At 35.3% G+C, this 24,716-nt stretch overlaps 1 protein-coding gene across 2 annotated transcripts in view; it reads right to left on the bottom strand.

Annotated features, from left to right (window-relative positions):
* The window catches only part of LOC134657798 (inactive dipeptidyl peptidase 10), a 407,506-nt gene that overhangs the window by 240,611 nt on the left and 142,179 nt on the right, over positions 1-24,716 (bottom strand). The window contains exon 1 of one of the 2 annotated variants that reach the window (XM_063513353.1): positions 1,049-1,171. The exons of the other annotated variant lie outside the window; for it this stretch is intronic. Coding sequence (XP_063369423.1) covers positions 1,049-1,111 — 63 coding nt within the window. The 5' untranslated portion in view covers positions 1,112-1,171. Of the gene's footprint in view, positions 1-1,048; positions 1,172-24,716 lie in introns of those variants that run through there. 2 annotated transcript variants of the gene reach the window in all.

The following is a 24,716-nucleotide window of genomic DNA, read 5'->3' as shown; positions in this document are numbered from 1 at the left end:
GATAGGATAACACCTATTCATTATTTACTATTACCAGGAGACGAGGATGCTACAATCAGTTAAAAGTCCCCCAAAAAGATTGTCAAATAAATACATCAATGCAATGGTACAAATACGCCTAGATAATCCATCGCTGAGTATATGTCTGCTAGAAGCACGTCGATAAGTAGACGGCTGTTGAACGACCTTATATGAAAAATGAAATTTTTAAACAAAAAAATAATGATTATTCTTTTATTTTCGCTTATTTATCGCCACTACCTTTCCTTTGCCACGCGAAATGTTCCAGGTCCATTATCGAGGTGATATATTATTCAGGCTTCGCGGGGCGTTAATTAAACTGCTATTTGTTATACATTGCTACCGCGAAAATAACTGAATATGGATGACCCATATTTAAAAATAATGGACATTTAAATGTAGAAGTAGAAAAAGATGGGGGGGGGGACTTGGACTAATTTTATCCGGATTGGCGGGAAAATCCAAACGACAGGGTTGAGTGGAGAAAAGGAGGGGAGGCTTTTGCACAGCAGTGGGGCATTAGTGTGTGTGTATGTGTGTGAGAGACCAGACTAACAAAAAAAAATTAGAAGTTAAATCTGGGCGATGTACTTAGCAGGCCCAACGGCCTATCCTAACTTTTCTACCTGTCGACTAACCTAGCACTAGCACACACCATCAAAGTTAAAGTTCGAGTCACGGAATATAACCAGCAGCTAGAGTGATTTGGTAATTATTACACGTGGAACTTTATAAGCAGACAGAAAGGAACTAGTAGGTTTACTGGTAACGCCAAAGTCACATAACGTTGGCTTAAAGTCGCAAACCTTGTAACTTCATATTAAAGACATTAAAGGATTTGCGATCTTAGCTAATACCCAATATTGTAAATCTCTTAACTCCTCCGTAGGAGTTTACGACTTTAGCAGACGATAAATGAAAGTGCGTTGTGAAGAGAGCCTTAAATTGTACTAAAAAAAGGTATCTTACTCGTATCCACTCGGATGATTCAATCTAGATAATAATAAGCTGCAACAAATTTACTCACATCGTGTTTGGAGTCCTTTTTCATAGAACCGCCGTGGCCGCCGGTGCTCTGCACTGTATTCATGGTTCACCTGTTATTCCACTTTAGACTCAATGTCAATAAAAGCCCACAATAAATTTGTAGGAAAACAACAGTAATAAAAGTAGCGGGTTGTTAGCAAAAACAGCTGAAGGATTTTCACTGTTCGTATTATTTTATTTACCGACTAAACACTTCAATGTCACTTTCGTAAGTTACACACAAAATTGACGTAATTTTAGTTAGACCTATCTACATTCTCAACAATGATGTCATGAGTTCAACTAGTTTAAATGGACATGTCACTACGTCTAGGCACTGTTTTAAGGTACGACACAGCACGAAATTTTCAACAACGCAACATCCTGAAACAATTTTTGTCGTGTTTTTGTTTTTGTGTTCGCCAGTTAAATGAAAAAAAAAATCTAAATTCTTGTATTAAATTACCGCTAACGTTCAATATCGCTGTCAGGCACGAAAATGTCAAGAGCGAATCGCTTACCAGGCCCGCTAGAGCTACTTGAAAGGATAGAACATTGTATCTAGGTATGTACGAGTACCTGTTTTGTTGTGTAGGGTGCATTTTAGTGCCATTCTGATTACGACCGTAACAACGCTAATGCAACATTACCGTTGCAGTGTTGACGCTTGCGATGTCTTGATGATGTGTGTTTTATTGAGATGACAGCTGATAAGCTATGTGAAAAATAGTGTAAAAGGTCAAAAGCGAGTTAACCTTCTATGTACACGCCCGTGTACAGTGACAACCTTCGATCAACACGGAAGGGATGCGGCACTCGCACTATTTCCCCTCTGCCTAGGTACAAGATCAACTGATCTAGCGCGGGTAATAAAACTAGTTGCGCTCGGATTTTTAACTAGACCGAGTCCAGACGCGCGAGTGAACACAGCTGCAGGAAAAAATGCCTAATTGCTCGGTTTTTTGTTGTACAAAGAGGTCGGGGACATCAAATTTACAAAAAGAAGGTGTTACATTTCACATGTAATATTTTTTTTACATGTCATACGTTTAATTACATTTAAACACAATTATTATACTTTAGTCTCATGCAATTGCTGGATTTACCGATTTTGCTCGCCCAGTACAAATTGCGGATCGGTCGAGCGACAAATCCGACTTCTCATCTCTCAGAAAACAATAAAATTCTTTGACGAAAATGTGTTAGTGTGCGTGTTGTGACACTTGTGACTCGTCCGTATACAAAACCAGATCGAGGGGTGCAAGATTTGTCTGTGTAGGGTGTCATTTCCTATGTATTTGTGTCGTCATTACAGATTGGATTTTGTATGTAAGTGTGTGAGAAGTGCGACTGTGTGCACGTTCCCCCCCGCGAAAAATGGCAGAATGATTTGAATGTCAAGATATCGCTTGGGCCTATCCCTTCCGACTTGTCGGAAGCCCGTGTTGATCGAAGGTGACAACCAATATGAAACCCGTTAGGAATCTTGGCTTAATATCACTGTGACAATGTAGGTACGAAGTGGCACAGAAATCAAATTCTTTGACCGTACTTTAGTACTAGTCCTTATTCTGTGATATTAGTATGGATGGCCGCTGACCTTACCAATGAAATTGGGGATAACTTTTACGAAAGGTACTTGGAAGAATGTAGTTTTATCCACGAGAACCCTAATAACTCGCGGCTTTAGCCCGGTTCCACGTAGATTTATATTGGAATTTACATAAAGCAATTTGTGACTGGTCACGGCAGGCGCTGTATACAGTACATATATATTACTGTACGTTATCTGCTTATAGGTGTAGCCAGTTTTATTTTATTTGGATATACGGGTCAAAAGCATTCGGGAAAGCAGACGTCTTTTCTGCAATCACTTCAAAAGTTATGGATTTCGGTATATAAATTTTTCAAGAATAGAGTATAAGGATAAAATACACAAATTAGGCTTTCGAGCCCGTTTATTTTTAAAATGTCCACAGGAAAGACGAATATCCTCAACTTAGACTAAGATAGTTTTTGACACATACATATGTACAGTCAACCAATTTGATTCCTAGGCCACTATAATAACCTTGTCGCTTAAACTTGCCCGTTTTAATACAAGACGCAAATTAATTTAATATCTGTTTAACCCACTTTGAATAATGGCGCCAAAAAATTGTTAAGAACAATTTCTAAAACAGGAATATTAATATCCCCTCACAAGAAATTGAATTAAAATGTATATTATGTATGTAATGTGTTAAATTTTTAAGGCGCAAAAATTGTTTCTAATCTGCTTTGCCTTAATTAGGCTATATTAATGAGCCTACACATCGTCTTCAAAATGTGTTCATATTTCATGAGTACTCCAATAAAACAACATCCTTACATACAAAGACAGGAGGACACAAACTCACATTACTCGCAGTAATTCCTTAATTATCTAAACCTTATTTCATCCTTCACCTTATTTCATAGGTCATATTCTCATAAGATATGTTTTCGGTCTCTACTACAACGATACTTCTAAAGCCTTCCGATCCCCTGTCTAGTTGTGTTAATCCGCAAAAACGAGGGTGGTTTCATAAACTATAACTAAGCGAAGTAAAAAGCTTGGGCTCGAAGCTTTCAAAAAATTTCATAGTTAGCTATTTGTGATGAGAGCTTTAGAGCTTTTTGTCTGAATACTAGTTTTTTCTGGATAGAAAGTTGTGCAGAGTTCCCCTCCCTCTACCCCTGGACCACTTCCGCGGTGCTAGTATAATTTTTCCGACGGATAAATTTATGCAATCAGGCAGTTCAATTTTACTTACGTTTCGAATTTATTACAAAAGTTTTTACTAACACTAAGATAAAATGCATGGTTGCATTTTGAGCAACTTTGTATTTCTGTTGCGTTTTATGGAAATTATCTTCTATAGGCTTATAAATAAAAATATCTGGGAAACCGAGCTTTGCTCGGAAATATATAAAAACTAAAAAATGCGTTTTCCCATAGATAAGACGTTACCGAGCTAGATCGATTTTTCGCCCCCGAAAACTCCCATATAACAAATTTCATCGAAATAGTTAGAGCCGTTTCCGAGATCCCCGAAATATAAAAGTATATTTACATATATACAAGAATTGCTCGTTTAAAGGTATAAAATAAATAATTAATATTACAGGACAACTTTACACAGATCAACCTGGGACCCGTATAGTACTTGCATCTGTTTTAAATCTAGTAAGAAACCACCGATAGGTAAGGGATAAGTGATGATGCATATTGTTGCAAGGGTAGATTTCTATTGCTGCGCGCGTTTTACGAGTACTGATCTTATTGCTACGAATATAAGTGGAATTATCTTCACACCCTCTACCTTATTCAGCTTTGATGGATGACTTGTTATTGTGTATATTCAAGGCACTTATACTCCTAGAGTCCTTAAGGCAGGATCTTACCATCCTTTGTTAGTTGTCAGAGCTTTTGTACGAAAGCCCTCGCTAAGCTCCATCCGTCATACCCTAAAGCTCAGCATGGAAATGTGTTAGATCTTTGAAGTCTTAATTACGCAGTTATTTTAAAGTTAGGTATATTAATAAAGTAAGTACCTATGACGAGGTTGTGAAATTTCCAAATTGTAATATTCTCTGTGATTCGTTACAAGAGGTGTTATTTATGAACCGTCAATACTATTACTAATTAATTAATTAAACTAGGAAATTCTGTGACGACACAATGAATCCACCTTCAGGAGGGCTGTCCAGATAATAATTTCTTGTTATAAATTTGTTATGTATATGATCTGTCAGCTGATTGACGAAATTGTTTTCTGAATTAATTTTAATGAGATACCTTTACCTTTTTATTGAAGTCTCTTAGCATTGCTTAATAATCTTGTGAAACGGCTACCAAATTGTTAATTTAATTTTGCTCAGTTTACTTTGCCTATTACTGAAACATTTTGTAGTATGTTTTCCAAAGCATTTGACACACATTTAGTCAAAGAGGATAACGCCAAATTTATAATAATTAATAAATATAACTATTATACTTTAGGGAGAACACTAATAGCTTTTATTTGTGATCGTTTACTTATTTATGACTCAGAAATATACAATATAATAAATGATAACTTGATAACCATATAAATGATATAAGCGTGTATACACCTCGACACAGAACCTCCTCCTTTTTTTAAAGGCGGTAAATAACAAAGGATACGCGAGTCGCTTAACCTATAAGTATATTTAGCAAGACTCTAAAAACAATTCATAAGATTATTTTCATCAAAACCGCTTTCATAATGGAACAACAATGAAATGCTTTTGTTAAATTTCAAGAGTTTTCGTTGCCCTAATAATTTTTTCTACTCCAGCACTTAAATGTGTCAATTAAATGACTGACAGTGATATCTAAAGCAATGTCATTTGAATGATTTGTCTATAGGCTCATAAGATGACTGCTAGCAGTCATCTTATGAGTATAATACAACTGCTTTATTTTTTTTAAAGATACAAGTTCCGATCATCTTGATTGAAAGAGGTATGTTTTCATTTACAATAATAACTCTTTTTTTTTTTAATAATAACTCAATTTTTTTTAAATAATAACTCTTTTTTTTTAATAATAACTCTTTTTTTTTGCTGCAGCTGTCATAGAAAAAGTAATGTATGCAACAGCTCATAATTGGTTCTTAAAATTCTCGGGTCTTTTTTTACAAAACTCGACTACGTCTCGTTTTGTAACTTCGACCCTTGAATTTTAAGAACCCTTATTATATCACTGTTGCATAAACTACTATAAGAGCGTCTTCGAATATCCTCTAGCCCATAGCCCATACGTCAAACCTTGCCAAGCAAAATGAAATTTTATTTTGTCAACACAAAGTTCAAATTAGAATGGAACAGGAGACCTTTTTATATGTCTCTGGGCGGCTAGAGGATATAATAAGCGATAGCTCTTGACATTGTTGCGCATTTAACAACCAACCTTATTAACACGTAGATATGTCTCAAACAAGAACACAACAATTTCGAAAAACTTAATTTTATCACAGCTTAGTATTTAGGCCACTCACTAAGCAATTGCACTAACTACAACAAAACCACTAAAAATTAAATTCGACTGGGGGTAGTTCTTTAAATTTTATTTGACATCTTATTTTTGATTGTGATCAGAGGAAATAGGACTTTGTGACACATTAATAGAACTCAATTTAGTCATAATGCGATTATCGGATACGGAGCGCGACCGCGTGGCTGCGCCCACCTGTAGAATTAGATTTGGAATTTGAAAATTTCGGCGCCATTTTTTTGTGAAGTTATTAGTAAGCTTATACTTTTGTAATAAAATTTGTTGTTGGAAATGTTGTTTTAGAAGTAGAAAGGGGAAGCGACCGTTTAGGGCAGCGTCGCGGTGACAACTGAGGAGCTTCGCCTGGCAACTGAAAATCCGCAAAGGACGCCGGACACGTGCGCAGATTTGTCGGGCGACTAATCGGGCAAACAGTTCAGTTGGATCCAAATGAATGGAAGGTGTCAGCATTGCTTTTTTCTGGTAGCAACTTGATTGGATTTTTTAAGGATTCCAGATTTTAATCGTCTCTTTTTTGGGTGTTAACGAGAAAATTTTAGTATCGCCATGTTCATCTGTCTGCCCATTAGACCGCTGTTTATCTTATATATAGATAAATAAGTTTTCGGCAAAAATTTAATTTTTAGTACAAGCTTTTATCGCTGACTGTACTTTTCTTACGACAGACAACTAATACTCATCGAGACAATTCTAAAAACCCCTAACACAATTAGGTTGCGTTGTTTCATCACAGAGTTCCTATGGCCACCTCCTGTCTCCATCATCAGATCAGCTCGATGGTACCATAATATTGCATTATCACCCGATATACATGTGTATGCAAAATTTCAGCTCAATCGGAAACCGGGAAGTGGATCAAATTTAACTTGCAAGATTCCATTAATTTACATAGATACATACAGGGGGCCAGTCAGGGGGGCGATTTTTGAATTTCAATCACTCGATTTCGTCACTCGAAAATCGGTGGAAAACGGCGAAATGCTGATTTTTGAAATACGAGCGATAGAAATTGGGAATCTATTGGTATTGACCACTCGTTTTCAATTATATTAGTAGAATTTACATGCCTAGTGGAGATATTACTGAACGAAATACACGAAATCGAGCGGTCGAATCTCAAAAATCGGGCCCCAGGTCGACCTAATAAAAGCTTGTTAAAACAGTGGAGGTAGGTCAATTGGTATAGGAATTCCATTAATCATGACGCGAAGTTCCTTGGTATAACGGGATAATAATGACGGATAATGATTTCAGAGTTTAGTTTAGGCCCATACCCTGTGTCCATACACACAATTTAACATGTATTTACAGCATATCAGTCCATGCTGATATGCTATAAATACATGTTAAATTGAAAATACGAGACTTTATTAAATATTAATTTAGCTTAATAATTCATTATATGTATTAATGTGCGCGTAGCTAATTTAAATGGAAATTATTCAGAAGTTGTTATTATTTCAGCCACGTAAAAAAGAAGGCGAGGTTCTCGGATGACTTTTTTATCACTTTCAAGGCGATTTTTCCTTATTACACTGACATCAAAAGAAGTGAGTAGAATGTAAGTAGGCAAATTGTGAAATAAGGCCAATTTGTACAGAATTATTAAAAATGTTTGAGTCTTTTTAATTGCAGACCCGTTGCGAGCTGAGGGTGTTCCATTACATGCACGTCACAGCTCGTCCGTGATGCGCGTGTCACGGCAAGCGTGGAATTCTGCCTGAAGGCAGTTCCGATGGTTCTGTGGGAATCTTAGGTGATGCAGCAAAAAACTGTCGTGTCGTCAATGTCATTTTTAGTTTGACTCACAGATTGTTAAGTTGTATTTTAAGCAAAGGTCAATTATTTATTAACTAATATTAAAACTAAACTATATAGAACTTATAAAACTATACTAACATTAAAATAAAACTACTTAAATATTAAACAACAACAGAGAAAAAAACACCTATGAAAGGTCCCCCAAGTCTGTGCCCTGCGGAAGGGTGCCCACGAGGCTGGCTCCATTACCCCGCTGGATGGCTATGCCTATTCTTTAACCTAGGAATGCGCCAGCTCTATGAGGAATGAGGTCACCCGAGGTCTCACGTATTTTAGTTTTTAAGGTTATAATTATTTAACCTGCCTTTGTTGCCTGCCAATAAATGATTTTTTGAGTTTTGATTTGTAGCACTTGGCATGAAAACTTAGTGTGGCCAGACTACGTAATCATATTAGGGTAAGAGGCAGGCCGTGACCCGCCTCGACCATGTAATCTAGCTGTCTGCCTCGCGTGCTGCGCGACGGATGAGTCTGGCGTGACCTTAACACGCGCTAGTTATCTAGGTACCTACAGATTAAAAAGGTACTAGCTATGTTATTTTTCACCACACCCGCTCGGAAGGGCTTACTTTGCACTTCAAAAACTGATAGCAAAGTTGCATTTTATTCACATGTGAGGCAAAGTAATCAAATGCAAATTTTGAGTTGTTTTCTTATGTTTGCTGGTAGAATTGACTTTTAAATGATGATTTTGGATGATAAATATTTAATAACATTCATTTGGATTTGATTTGGTTTGATTTTGTTTCATATTTTACATCTAATATTTGCTTTGGGTTGGTGTGGTGAAAAATTTTGTGTTTCCCTCGGGGGCAAATTTTGTTTAACCCTCGTGCTTTGAAACACTCGCAACGCTCAAGATTCCATTTTTCGCACCACTCGCTACGCTCGTGGTTCAACTTTGGAATCTTTCACTTGCTCGGGTATCAATATTAGCACGAGCGGTTAAACAACAACTTTGCCCCCTTGTAAAACAAATAACTATTAAAGCTTCACAGAATACATGTCAAAAACTGGTCCATTTTCCATCTGTAAATCTGCCCGTGAGACCGTATTTTCAAAAGCATCAGCTCAGAAGCCTCAATCCAGATATTATTCGGAAGTTAAAAAAATTACTACATGGATGCCTTGAACATAGGTACAGTCGTCATCGGTCGTCGGAGCGGCCAATGCATTCACAATATCAGAACATGCATTCTAACGCCCTAACAATAGAGGCGCGTCAGATATTTGTCTGATGGTGACTATACCTTTCTTTACAGGTTCGGTATTACGTTGTAATGGTTTTTAGTATCTTATAAAACTACCTTGAAGATCGTTCACACTGATTAGTGCATGCGTACCTACATGAGGAATGCGCGACAATCACCAAGGTAGTATCAAAACCTTAACATGTTAATCTGCATCGGGCACCAGTTTTTGTAAACACCACAATAATAACATAGATGTTATTGTTAACATAGATCTGCATAATACGGTGAAAATATTCACTCCATGTACCTACGCTTTACAGGGACTTTTAATATTCCTGGGACCTCGTAATAAATCATGTCACAAAATACGCAAATATATATAAAAGCCGCAGCCAACAGCTGAGCTTCAAAAGCTTACCAGTTTAAGCTGGTTTAATTTTCAGAAGTGCATGAATTTTCATCGCATAGCTTGCAAACGCGAAATGATAATTTTTTGGCAACACCTCTGCATGACTAAACTATCAAACACTTTAATTGACCGAGCGAAAACTAAGGTTTCCGTTTCAGCTTGATCAAAAATCAATACCTCTTAAGGGGACGGTATATGACGTTTTCGATTTAGACCTCACTTTGTGCAATCAATTTGTTCAATGAATGATTAATAACTGCATTAAATTATACGCAAATCTGTTCACGAAGAAGCCGTGTACCGGCTCTTCACGCCATATTTTTTTTTATTTCCTGTAATTCTCTACAAATCGACACTAAAAGTGTCCAAAAATCAAAATATGGAGTTCCGTTTGAGCAAGACGCATTACAGTTTTGTCTTTGACAGTAATTGAGTTGTTGTGGGATTTTGAAGGCTAGATAACTAAACTACCAGATTATTATCTACTTATATTTTTACTCACAAATACAACACAGAAATTCAATCCCAAATGTAAACTTTCGTATAATTTCCATACATTGACGACATCACTCAAAACTCTTCTTCGAGTCAGATGGCCGTTGGCCTTGCATCGAAGCAGACGTGTACATCGTCATAGCTCGTTTTTGACATTAATAAAGACATTTCATCATATACGCATACGAAAATGTATACCAGTAGATAAATTGTATTTCATAAAATAGGGTAAATAAATATAATCACGTCGAGCTCCAGTCAAATTTTAAATGTGAGTTGTTGTTATTTACGGGTCGTAACGGTCGAAAACAGCAGTAAATTATCCTAAAACAATACGATTACAATCGAATTTAAGTAACTTGTTCCTTCAAAACCCGCTTAAAATGAAAAAAGTTTAAAGACTCGTTTTACTGATTGGGATTGATTTTCATTATGCTGGTATCAATTTTGCGTCATTATAAAAATGTATATGACTTCTGTACGTCAATGACTTTTGATGTCAATTAATTGTAATCTTGTATTTATGTTAGAGAATATTATATGTTCATTTAAATATTACTCATCTATTAATACGAAGCGTAATTCGTTTAATACCTAAAGACTTGCAGTGTCTACACCTACTTTGTTGACGTTCGTTCCGTCTATGTATGCGATTACGTAACGTGCTGTTCTGATAATCTTCAAGAATCAAGATAATTAATAACGGCAAGACCAGCATTTAGTACCAGCGAGTTTTGCGGATTTGGAGACCGAGATGAAGCTTACAGGCCAATATCGCTGCGGCCTGGCCTGCTTATTGTTATGTGTATAAATCGAATGTTATATTAATTTACTATAAAAAACAATGTTTTATTTCAATGACATTCTGTGCGTAGAGGTATGTATGTTTCGGTGATTATAAGAATTATGTCCACACAATAATCGTGCAAAGCAGAGACTGCATTATTTCTTTACGGTATAAGCGGTAAGGAAAAACTCATTGGTATCCTGGCTCGTACCAATGAGTTTTTCGGAACTTATGTACGAAATATCATTTGATATTTACCACTAGCTTTTCGGTGAAGGAGGAAACATCGTGAGGAAACCTGCATACTCGTAGTGCATACATTTGCGAAGAAATTCAAAGCTGTGTGTGAAGTCCCCAATCCGCATTGGGCTAGCGTTGAGATTATTGTCTATACAGGGTGGTCCAAACCGTGACGTCCAAAAATCGTGGGCTATCATAATGTACCCCATATGTATGTTAGCCGATTTTTCGTAGTTTTCAAGTTATGATTTTTTAAGCTTTTAACTTTTCCTATGTAGGTAATATTCTCCGACCGTCCTTAGTCTGGGACCGGTCTGAAAACCAGCGCCGGGCACCTAGGCCCGGCACACGCTGAGACTGGAACCCTTTGCCTAATACAAAGATCTTCTCACTTTTGTTTTGTATATGATAACAACTGTTTTATTTTATTATGTAAGTAATTCTAACTCTATTTTATGTTCATGTATGTGGCAATAAACAATTCTTATTCTTATTCTATTCTTATTCTTATTCCTATGAAATTCCGGGGTTCCCATACAGAGTGGCTGAAAAATAACTGCATTCCGTTGCCAGGGAGGTGTTGGGATTATACTGAGCAACTTTTATTATGGGACCAACCCCGAAATCGCGAAAAAAAAATTGGCTTTTTATACATTTTGGCTAGTCCATTTTCTATGGAAGGGTAATTTTTTTTCGCGGTTTCGGGGTTGGCCCCATTGTAAAAGTTGCTCAGTATAATCCCAAAACCTCCCTGGCAACGGAAATGCAGTTATTTTTTAGCCACTCTGTATGGGAACCCCGGAATTTCATATGAAAAGTTAAAAGTAAAAAAAAATCATAACTCGATAACTACGAAAAATCGGCTAACATACATGGGGTATATTCTGATAGCCCACGTCGTGAGGAATCTAAAAAAAAATTTTTGGACGTCAAGGTTTGGACCACCCTGTATATAGGCTGAATTATTATTATTATTTATAGGCGGTACGGTACCGTTATTATTTATCAATACCGCTTCGTTTTGAAGGTACTATACCTGTTGAAATATAAAGTACGGTACCGGTATAAAATTGCAGCAGGTACAACAATTTTTTATAGGTGTACAGTCAGCTGCAAAGAAAAGGTACCACCTCTGCATACAATCTTCTATGCAGGGGTGACCTGCAGCTGACTGTACCTAAACCATCACTGACCGAGCGTAGGCGAAGGTCTCCGTTTCAGCTTGGGCAAAAATACTTTCGTTTGTTCGAATGTTCTCCTTTGCATATCACATTTCTCAAATATCTCGAGAAAATTTGTAAGCAGGTTCGGTAGTTGGATATAATTACTCGGTTTCTTTTTTTTTATAAGTTCTAATAGGCAGAGATTGTCATAAAGGACTTAAGCGATAGTAGGGTCTGTGGTACTTAAGACCATTGTGATTATTCGTAGTGTCCGACCGAAGATTCGGTTTCGGTTTCGGTTTCGGCCATAAAATCATGTTTCGGCCGTAGTTTCGGTTTCGGCCAAAAAACGGCCGAATCTTTCGGCCTGGCCGAAACATACGAAATAGTACTTCGTATTATGAAACTAACTATGTGACAAAGACCAAAAGTTGGCGAGCAAGTAGGACAACAATATTTATATATACAGAAATTTGTGTTTCGGTCGGACACTAATTATTAGGTACTTACTGATTACGCTGCGCCGCGTGGAACGTGAGGTGCGTTGGGGTAAGTACATACAAATCATTCAAGAAAAAAATCCCTTTTAAGATCACTCGTGTGTCTGCCCCTAATAGACTAATTCAATTGAAATTTGGTACACATTTTTCACATATGACAAAGAGTCGGTGATCCAAAGATGGACTAGTAACGTAAATAAATAAACTTTTAACTTTGCGGCCATTTTTTTGTATCGTGTGATATATCAGATATTAAATTGTAAGATACTAGCTGTTGCCCGCGACTTCGTACGCGTGGATTTGTATATTGGTGGTTATAAATTCTACATTAGCTTAGAACATTACGCAGCAAAAGATAGCAGTAGGGACGGTTAATCATTTGTTAATTATTATACAACGCATGAGATTTGTCTTTCACAACCTGGCTACGAAGTTTCAAGCCCCTAACTGAATAAAATTGTTCTCGATAATCTCGATATAATCTCTCTCAACCCCCAGAAGATTTTCAAGTCCACTATTTAATAAAACCTACTACCTAACTACCTATTTACGAAGTTTGAAGTTCCTAGCTTTAAATAAAATTTGAACCCTCTACCAACTCTCATCTCAACCCCTGTTTAAACTTTTAGGGGATGAATTTTTAAAAACGCTGAAATTACTTTTCTTGTATTGTAATAATATGCCTTTATACAACGGTTCAAGTCCCGCACTCCGATAAATATTTGGGTTCCATACAAATTTTCGACCCCCTTCACCACCTTGGGGGATGAATTATCAAAAACTCTGAAATTAGTTTTCTTTTCTCTTAATAAAATACCTTTTTACGAAGCTTCAAGTTCCTAGCTTTAAATAAAATTATAACCTATACAATCTTTCAACCCCTTTTTAACCCTGTTATGGGATGAATTTTTAAAAACGCTGAAATAAGTTTTCTTGTGTTCTAATACTATGGCTTTATACAAAGATTTAAGTCTCGCACTCTCAAAAATATTTGATCTCCATACAAACTTTCAACCCCTTTTTCACCTCCTTGGGGGATGAATTTTTAAAAACGCAGAATAGGTTTTTTGTTTTTTAATAAAATACCTTTTTACGAAGTTTCAAGTTCCTAGCTTTAACTAAATTTGAACCCTATATAAACTTTCAACCCCTTTTGGACCCTTATAGGGTATGAATTTTTAAAAACGCTGAAATTACTTTTCTCGTATTCTAATAATATGTCATTATACAAAGATTCAAGTCCCGTACTTACAAAAAATATTGACCTCCATACAAATTTTCAACCCCTTTTTCACCACCTTAAATGTTGAATTTTGAAAAACGCTAACAATAGTTTTCTTCTCTTTTAATGAAATAACTTTTTACGAAGTTACAAATTCGTAGGTTAAAATAAAATATAAACCCTATACAATCTTTCAACCCCTTTTTAACCCTTTTAAGGGATGAATTTTTGAAAACGCTGAAATTACTTTTCTTGAGAATTAATAATATGGCTTTATACAAAGATTCAAGTCCCGCAATCTAAAAAATATTTGATCTCCGTACAAACTTTTAACCCCTTTTTCACCAACTCGGGGGATGAATTTTTAAAACACTGAAATTTGTTTTGTTGTTTTTTAATTTAATACCTTTTTGCGAAGTTTCAAGGTTTAAAATAAAATTTGCACCCCAAGACAAAGTTTCATCCCTTTTTTTACCCCCTTAGGGGTTGAATTTCCTAAAACGTCGCAATTCCTTTTTTTTGCAATCGGCTATTATGCCTTTCTAAAAAGTTTCAAAGCATTTGTAATGGATTCAAACTTTCAACCCCTTTTTAACCCTGTTAGGGGATTAATTTTCAAAAACGCTGAAATTACTTTTCCTGTCTTATAATAGTATACCCATATACAAAGTTTAAAGTCACACACTCACAAAAATATTTGATCTCCATACAAACTTTCAACCCCTTTTTCACCACCTTGGGGGATGAATTTTCGAAAACGCTGAAATTAGTTTTCTTATTTTTTAATATAATACACTTTTACAAAGTTTCAAATTCCTAGCTTAAAATAAATCTTGAACCCCATACAACCTTTCATCCCCTTTTTAACCCTTTTAAGGGATGAATTTTTAAAAACGCTGAAATTACTTTTCTTGAGTTTTAATAATATGACTTTATACAAAGACTCAAGTCCCGCACTCTCAATAATATTTGATCTCCGTACAAACTTTCAACCCCTTTTTCACCACCTTGGGGGATGAATTTTCGAAAACGCTGAAATTAGTTTTCTTATTTTTTAATATAATACACTTTTACAAAGTTTCAAATTCCTAGCTTAAAATAAATCTTGAACCCCATACAACCTTTCATCCCCTTTTTAACCCTTTTAAGGGATGAATTTTTAAAAACGCTGAAATTACTTTTCTTGAGTTTTAATAATATGACTTTATACAAAGACTCAAGTCCCGCACTCTCAATAATATTTGATCTCCGTACAAACTTTCAACCCCTTTTTCACCACCTCGGGGGATGAATTTTTAAAAACGCTGAAATTAGTTTTCTTGTTTTTTAATTTAATACCTTTATGCAAAGTTTCAAGGTCCTAGCTTAAAATAAAATTTGCACCCCAAGACAAAGTTTCATCCCCTTTTTTACCCCCTTAGGGTTTGAATTTCCTAAAACGTCGCAATTACTTTTTTTTGTAATCGGCTATTATGCCTTTCTAAGAAGTTTCAAAGCATTTGTAATGGATTCAAACTTTCAACCCCTTTTTAACCCTGTTAGGGGATGAATTTTCAAAAACGCTGAAATTACTTTTCCTGTCTTATAATAATATACCCATATACAAAGTTTAAAGTCACACACTCACAAAAATATTTGATCTCCATACAAACTTTTAACCCCTTTTTCACCACCTTGGGGGATGAATTTTCGAAAACGCTGAAATTAGTTTTCTTGTTTTTTAATGTAATACATTGTCACAAAGTTTCAAATTTCTAGCTTAAACTAAAACTTGAACCCCATACAACCTTTCATCCCCTTTTTAACCCCCTTAGGGGTTGAATTTTTCAAAATCGCTTCTTATCTCTTGTACACTTTACAAATGCAACCTAGTGTGCAAATTTCAACTTTCTAGCTTTTGTAGTTTCGGCTCTGCGTTGATGAATCAGTCAGTCAGTCAGTCAGTCAGGACACTTGCATTTATATATATAGATTTACTAATAATAAGCATTGGTCACGTAAATTATTTTTAGTCTTTTTTTGCAAGTATGAATGATATAGAACATTATTTCAATTATTTTTAAAATTAAGCCTATCCAAAGGCGACTTGGAAGATGTGTCATGGGGATCTATATTCGTTGGGTGAAAAACAAGTTTTTTTGTCTAATTATCGTTTAAAACACAATCGATCGGCAATAACGCGGGCACATAAAACAAAAAACTTCTTTTTTCACTCATAAAACTCCTTAAACCTAATAAGAGCTAAACAAAAACAAGTGCGAGTCGGACTCGCATTCTAAGGGTTCCGTATATTAAGTCCGTCTCACGCTTGACTGCACATTTCTTATAGATTTTCCTGACATATATAGGTAAAGAACTACTTTGTGTATTTTTTTCAAAATTTTAGATCCAGTTGTTTCGGAGAAAGTGGGCGGAGAATGATCATTTTTTGCCTATTTTCATGAATAACTGCTGAACTATTAATCCTAAAATTATAAAAAAAGTTATGTTTGAGATTCTTACAATGGGCTCTTTTATTTGATATGTAACACTATATAGTTTAAAAAACATATTTTTTAATTTTTTCATTTACCCCCCCCCCAAAAATGGCTACCGTATTTCAAATTCTCTAAAATACATTTTATTTACGTTACACGTCCATCTTTGGGTCACAAATTTACATTTGTGTGCCAAATTTACATATGTGTGCCAAATTTCAACTGAATTGGTCCAGTAGTTTCGGAGAAAATAGACTGTGACAGACGGACGGACAGACAGACAGACGCACGAAGAATTATATGTATATGCACTTATCCCAACGCACCTCTCGTTCTACGCTGCGCGGGGTTCATTGCCGCTTCTACCGCCGTAAGTGTAAGTACAACTACATCATCAAGGCTACGATCGAAGATAATCAGTTCAGCACTGAAATAATAGCGGTGGAATGCCAGTATAATATTTAATTATTTATTTTAATTTTATAAATTTAATAGCAAAATAAATAGCGAATATAGGATACTCGTACAAGTAAATCTGTAAAGATCTTAGGGGTACATCAGCCGACATATATTATTAAATTTTATTTTGTCGGCCTTAATTAAATTTCCACCCTGCCGAAACTTTATTTATTTAAATTTTTAATTGAATTGATTTTTCGCCTTATGAATAACCGTATAGAGTAGTAAATAACATTTTACATCTGACTTAATGACATCTGGGTTTATTCGGTTTAACTTTACAAAACGCGTATCTCGACAAAGCCATAATATGCAGAAAATAGTTAACAATCAAATGAATTAAATTAGAATTTAAATACGTCACGTGTGACATGAACAGACAAGGAGAGCAAGATTTAATGTATTGTTTCTCTTTCTTCTTTCAATGGAACGTTTTTACAGTTTCTGTTCCTCAAAAGAGGTCAGTGGTTAACACTAAACTCAAAACGCAATCTTAAAAAAACTTGATGGGTCAATGACCTGTCCCAGTAAAGTGAGGTAGTGTGCGTGAAGTGCGCTTGTGTGTGAAATGGGGTAAATTGACAGAATCTGAAAATTTACCCACCTCTACCGTCACCTTAAGTAAGTATACTGAGGCAAGTGCAAAACCGGCCAGAACAATATTAAATAAAATAAAATACATATTTTCTATGTCATCTTCAAAACATCGTTGTAAATTCTGGTATAAATCTTGCATAATATATTTTTTCTACTCCAGCACTTAAATGTGTCAATTAAATGACTGACAGTGATATCTAAAGCAATGTCATTTGAATGCTTTGTCTATAGGCTCATAAGATGACTGCTAGCAGTCATCTTATGAGTATAATACAACTGCTTTATTTTTTTTAAAGATACAAGTTCCGATCATCTTGATTGAAAGAGGTATGTTTTCATTTACAATAATAACTCTTTTTTTTTAAAATAATAACTCAATTTTTTTTAAATAATAACTCTTTTTTTTTAATAATAACTCTTTTTTTTAATAATAACTCTTTTTTTTAATAATAACTCTTTCTTTTTAATAATAACTCTTTTTTTTTTTTTTTTTTTTTTTTTTTGCTGCAGCTGTCATAGAAAAAGTAATGTATGCAACAGCTCATAATTGGTTCTTAAAATTCTCGGGTCTTTTTTTACAAAACTCGACTACGTCTCGTTTTGTAACTTCGACCCTTGAATTTTAAGAACCCTTATTATATCACTGTTGCATAAACTACTATTATGAACAAATTCAATATCGCCATTTCATCCTACAGTTTGTCAATCAAGTGTCAGTACGGATATGATGGTCGTTCTTGTCTACGTGACAGCGTGATAAAACGGTGTCCGTCACTTTCTTTCCCACGGTGTTAAACAGTGACAGTTATTTTATCACGTGGATAAAGATGGATAAAGCTATCCATAATAGGCTGGCAGAGTAGACATATGTAGAACTGTGTATAAACTCCGGTTTCTAATTTATATCGTCGGTATCCTATCGACAAAATGTCAACATGGTGCTCACAATCAAATGGTTTTTTGTCGTAGTGGTTTAATTTCTTTTTTCTACTCCAGCACTTAAATGTGTCAATTAAATGACTGACAGTGATATCTAAAGCAATGTCATTTGAATGATTTGTCTATAGGCTCATAAGATGACTGCTAGCAGTCATCTTATGAGTATAATACAACTGCTTTATTTTTTTTAAAGATACAAGTTCCGATCATCTTGATTGAAAGAGGTATGTTATCATTTACAAGAATAACTCTTTTTTTTTTAAATAATAACTCAATTTTTTTTAAATAATAACTCTTTTTTTTTAATAATAACTCTTTTTTTTAATAATAACTTTTTTTTTAATAATAACACTTTTTTTTTTTTTGCTGCAGCTGTCATAGAAAAAGTAATGTATGCAACAGCTCATAATTGGTTCTTAAAATTCTCGGGTCTTTTTTTACAAAACTCGACTACGTCTCGTTTTGTAACTTCGACCCTTGAATTTTAAGAACCCTTATTATATCACTGTTGCATAAACTACTATTATATCAAACCTCTACAAATACTCTAGTTTTCACATGATAAAACTTCAACATTTACATAGCTATAGAATATGTTATGGAGGTATTTTGAATCCCGGGGAAGGACATAGGATACCTAGTTTTTATCTCAGAAATCATTCCTTAAGGGGGTAAAATTTACCATGGAATGAGTACCTATGAAAATACCTAAATACTGCGTATGTAAATGAATTCGCGGGGAAAAGCTAATATGTGTATATGTATAAAGCCTTATCTTAGAAAGACAAAGTGTAAATCAAGTTTTGGGGTAGAATTTACCTATGTAGCACAGTAGCCACATGTAAACCTTCGTCATGAGTCAAATACCCATCCTCGGCTTACAGTCAGCTATCTAAAATAGTTTTCAACTCCAACAATGTTAGCTTACCGCTATCTAGCATTTTAAGGCTTAAACTTAACTTTAAAAGGGTCTGAAGGAAAACCAGGAATTTATACCAGCTTTAAAATAATACTATTTCAAAGGTTAAAGGAAAAGGGCCGTCGAGAAGACCGAGTCTAAATTAGCATTTCATGCCTACTTATACAGTTTAAAGTGTACAATTTTAATATTTATCATTCACAAAAATAATCTTTCAATGTGGTTAGATTTAATGGGATAAAGTTTTGTAGTTCTCTACAAAATTATATCTAGGATATAGGTAGTTAATATTAAAATGTAACTTTATTTACTTTAAAATCGAATCCATGTGTTTTTTGGCTATATTTAGGCCTCTATCGCATAGTTTCGGATTTCCCGACCTTACTAATATTGTTATGATAATTAAAACTACCCGTAGCTCTAGTACCATAAGTTACGTGATCAAGGAATAATAATTATAAGGACAGATAATTTTTCAACATTGTATAATGCCCAAATATAGTATTATACCGCTGTAGGATATTATTATGATAACGATTATGAAAAAAAAAGCTTTAAAATGTTGTACCGCAAACATCGCAAAGAAGTAAATTAAAACGAAACAACTGCTCTCGCGTTTTACCACGCTAGTGCTTAAAAATAATTCAAACTTTTATATATTATTTGAGCGGGGATCATAGACTAGGAATCCTCTAGACGGAGTTTAGAGCAATTATTTCATGAAACCGGTGCTGCCAAAAATACTGGGATGCGGGGGACGAAATGAGCGAATCCGTGATTGGTGTCTTTGAACGGACCAATCACGGCACGGGATTCTGACACTTTGACATTCTGACTCGAAGATGGAGTAAAACTACCGTATATTTGTGACAGAGGGGGTAGCGTTACTATGCTCTGTCTAGAGGATGTCTTGTCTGTGGCGGGGATTCAACCCTAGAAGCCGGGAAGTACGTCATTATTGCGGTTGTGGCCGAATGAATGGCTGACGGCTAACAGTTGCGGTCTAGCTGTGTATTGCTAGAGCTTGGACGAGACCCAGTGGGCAGTGAAACCTAATATTAAATTAAATAAGCCTTTAATCCATATAAGAGACACTTGTAAATACAGATTTAATATTTGGTTTGTGAGATATACATTGATTAAATTATAGAATGTCTCTTAGTGTGGTGTGCCTGTCGGCATAGGCCTCTTCCAACTCTTTCCAGTGCTGTCTGTCCAGGGCTACTCTGGTCCAGTTGGGTCCTAGAGTCAGTTGGATGTCATCTTCCCATCTGGTTATTTGTTTGCCTTTTTACGCTTACAGCCTAGTGGGTACCAGTGCGTCACTTGTTTGCTCCATTTTTCCCTATTGTCACGCAGCATGTGGCCTATCCACTTCCACTTTTGTTGGTCGATACGCTCGAGTATGTCCGTTACTTTTGTTCTTCGCCTTATTTCCTCGTTCCGGATTCTGTCCCTTAGTTTTGTACCGAGCATACTTCTCTCCATAGCACGTTGGCATTTAGCGAGTTTGTCTCTATGTTCTGCTGTTAATGACCAGGGGCCTTATTCGACATGCCAATTTTGACGTCGCATGTTGAAGTTCATTTGAATCTGAACTATCGTGGGTTGTCGAATAGGTAAAGATCATTATCTGTCAGTGAATCTCATGTAAACAAATCATTTCATCGCTAGACTTGATTGTCTATTGGTATGGCCGCCATGTTTGGATTTATGACATTTAAAAGGGGATTCTATGGCATAGAGTAAACTGCATTTCTATTTTCTATAGTTTTTTGATTCCTCTACTCGACGCAAGATGGAGTTAACAGTCAAATTTCGATCTTGGCGTTATAAAAATAAACCGCAAGAACATGACATGCAGTTGCGTTGGTGTAGATCTATCATGAAAACGAATATATGACAATTGTCCAGAATTAAAAAAAACTTGACAATAAACATACAGCAATACATATACCACTAAATGTCAAAAAGAAAACAGATTTATTATAATTACTAGGTAACAAATTATATATAAAGTTTAAATTTTAAACCAATCGTCGTGGTTCTTAGCAATGAACTTCTTGTAACTTGTGCGATAAACATCATTTGATATTACACCAATTACTTTATGGTGAAGTAAAATATCATGAGTCATGAGGAAGACGGAGTAGCCACAATAAGCTATATTTTTGTCCTCTGGGTTAGATGGCAGTGAAACAGGGAGAGATAGTGAAGAATGCGGCAAAATAAGCATTTATTGTGTTGTTAGTAGTTAGTAGACTAGTTTTTTTTTCTAAAAATGAAAATTGACGCAACGGCGAGCTCATAGCCCCCTATGAGCCAGTCTGTTAGGTGCAGGCTTAAGGGCTAATCTCGGGGGAAGCGGAGCGTCGGCGACTAGCTGGTTGCATCTGCATATCAACCTCTTCTCACTTTTACCTCAGGTCCTTTGATTAATAAATTAAGGTAAAATTCGTAAGAACTAGTGCCTGTGCCATATTCTAAATTGGACGCTATGCCTAATTAGTTGATATAAATTAAATAATAAAATAATTATTTATTTAATTAAATTTATAACAACGCAACGTGGGGTTATTCATGTTGATATTTAATGGCTTATATAAGACAGCGGTCGTATATTGCCTCAGAAATTTGGATTTTGTCAGTTTGAATGAACAGCAAACTGGAGACATTGAGATTAATTTTAAACTTATTATTTTAGGTGTTCGTAAGAAATAAGGTATTGAACATTGACGGAAAATCGCGAAAACCCGGCCAGGTGCGTCGGACCACGCAAAATGGAGGAGGATTCCATACACTTACTTCTTCTACCATGTATCCATATGCCAAAATAGCAACAAAAAAGCCGAACAAAAATACCGTTTCTTCGCAGCACTAGATTTCAGTCCTTTTTTTAGAAAAGTAATATGTTTAGGTACATAATATATATGTAAGTAATTTTTGTTATAATGTGAAACTTATATGTTGTGTTACGAGACTTACGAGTAGCTAACTTTAACAGCCTAACAGATCCCAATAAGGCCTAGTTTACCCTCTGGGTTGGAAGGTCAGATGGCAGTTGCTTTCGGAAAAACTAGTGCCTACGCCAATTCTTGGGATTAATTGTCAAGCGAACCATAGGTTCTCATGATCCGTGGCAAAATCGGGATAACGCGAGGAAGAATAACTTTGTCACAATAAAGAATATTTGGCCAAATATAAATCCGTATTTTATTACTCTTATTTGACCTACCTACTCGTATTGAGTCGTATTTTGCCGCCTAGTAGCCTCGAATTGGTTGTTGTATGTGGCTTTCCATAAATTAAGGGTCCTTATGCTTCAATAAGGACGTTTTCATCTGAAGTTGCAATAGAAATTGGAAAGCCACATTTTTACAAGCTTTTAGTTAGTTTCATCTGTCCCGGTTCCAATCAAATCATGCAAATTAAATTTGACCCACTTCCCGGGTGTTCAAAGCTGAAGCGGAAGCTGAAAATTTACATAAGTACATAATATGTAATATGGGCATAGAAGGTAGCATCCTATAGAAGCGGTCTACGCGTGCCTCCGTGAGGGACAAAACATACGCAATGCGACGCTATGATAGGTAGAATTTATTTGTTATGGTGGGCAACAAATAAATTCGACCAATCATCCATGCTAATTTACGGTGAGGAATAAAAAAAAATGTGAGACTGTGACAATGACAAACAATAATAGCGCTTTCGCTGCTACTCCTACTGAAAGATACATAAGTCTATCCCGTTCTTTCAGTTATCCCCACCACTCATGCCCAATCAGTTTAATACTAGATTCATGAATATGGGTGACAATACAATATTTTTAAGGTACCATCGAGCTGATCTGATGGTGATGATACAGACAGTAGTCTTTTAAGTCTTTTTAACTTTGTGATAAAACAACGCAACTTAATTGTATTTGAAAATATTTAAAGAAAAATACAGTCAGAAATTCGAAATTTTGTTATCTAACCTCTCAATCACTCTTGCATATTCGAGCGATAAAGAGGCAAATAGCTGAGTTTCGATTTTCGCACTTCCCGGTAGGCCCCTTTGTAAACAAACCGCCTTGATGTATCAATGTCAAATTTTTAATTGTCTGTGAAAACTTGTCAAAAAAAAGTTTAAAGAAAAGGCAAAGAGTAGTATAATATATATAGCGCTGGCGGTACACCGAGAAATTCAGTAAAATGCTGCAAATGATGTTAAAGGTATGAAAATCGGTACGAACATTTGAAACAATTTGACCTGAAGCACCAACAAATAAAAAAAACGAGAGGAGTTATGACGTCATCTTTTTTTTTATGGAATTTAAAAAAATATTGTACCTATCGTGTGTGGTATTAAACGAAAGGGCTTTCTGAGCCGATTCCAAAAATATATCACATCATTACATTTCAGTATTTTTTTTTAAATAATACAATAAATAATTTTCAAAACATACCAAGTTTGGGTTTCTCCAGATACAATACCGTTAAAAAATGTTTTGTAAAATATATCTCAAATTTTATACTTAATATCCTCATATCTAATCCTAATAAAGCAATTTTGAAATTATTTACATTTAGGTTTTTTTTTTTTTTCAGTTTTACAAAGTGTGATTATGAATCTCTCAATTAAATATTTAAAAAGAAAGCATAAAATTAATATATAACGTTTTTTTCAGAAAGTCGCTTATATCTCGGAATCTATAAGTCGTAGTAAAAATTGTCTATGTAAGAATTAAGAAAGAATTAACTGAAAAAACTCACCTTTAACGCCCCCCCTCTCCCGAGTTCTCCACCCCCACTCATTAGAACTTTTTCTTACTTAAAGCTTAGATATTACCAAAGGAACATGCAGTAGTATTTTATGCAACCGTTGTTTAAGAGAGGTCAAAAAAGGCGAGTGGCGTGAGTAAGTAAATTTAATAAAGACGCCACGAGTATTTTTTGAAAGTTAAACAACGTTGCATACAATACTTTTTCTACGACCAAGCGCTTACTTTGAAATGCAATGAAATAATAATAAAAATGGATGATGATGATTGTTTCATGTCCTAATGTGATAGGTTGTTCAGTGGGTGGGACTTTTAAGGGGAACGAAAATTTTATTACTTTTGCGCTACGACGCACGGTTTAGGAGATACAGCCCTGTAAATATTTCTCTTCCTTTTTTTCTTTTTTTGTTTTTTAAATCTTACTTAGGGATTTCTTAAAGGGGAACGAAAATTTGATTATTTTTGCTCTACGACGCACGGTTTGGGAGATACAGCCCTATAAAGATGAAAAAAAAAAATCGTACCAGTAACCAAAACATGTCTATGGTTCACTCGTCTGTCAGAAATGACAATTAAAATTAGGTTGGCAACAATGTATTCCATACAATATTTTTTAAGTGGTGA

This window comes from Cydia amplana, chromosome 21, assembly GCF_948474715.1.
Source record: "Cydia amplana chromosome 21, ilCydAmpl1.1, whole genome shotgun sequence".
Classification (NCBI taxonomy): Eukaryota; Metazoa; Arthropoda; class Insecta; order Lepidoptera; family Tortricidae; genus Cydia; species Cydia amplana.
Note: the sequence above shows the minus strand (reverse complement) of the source record. Positions and strands in the feature narration are given on the sequence as shown.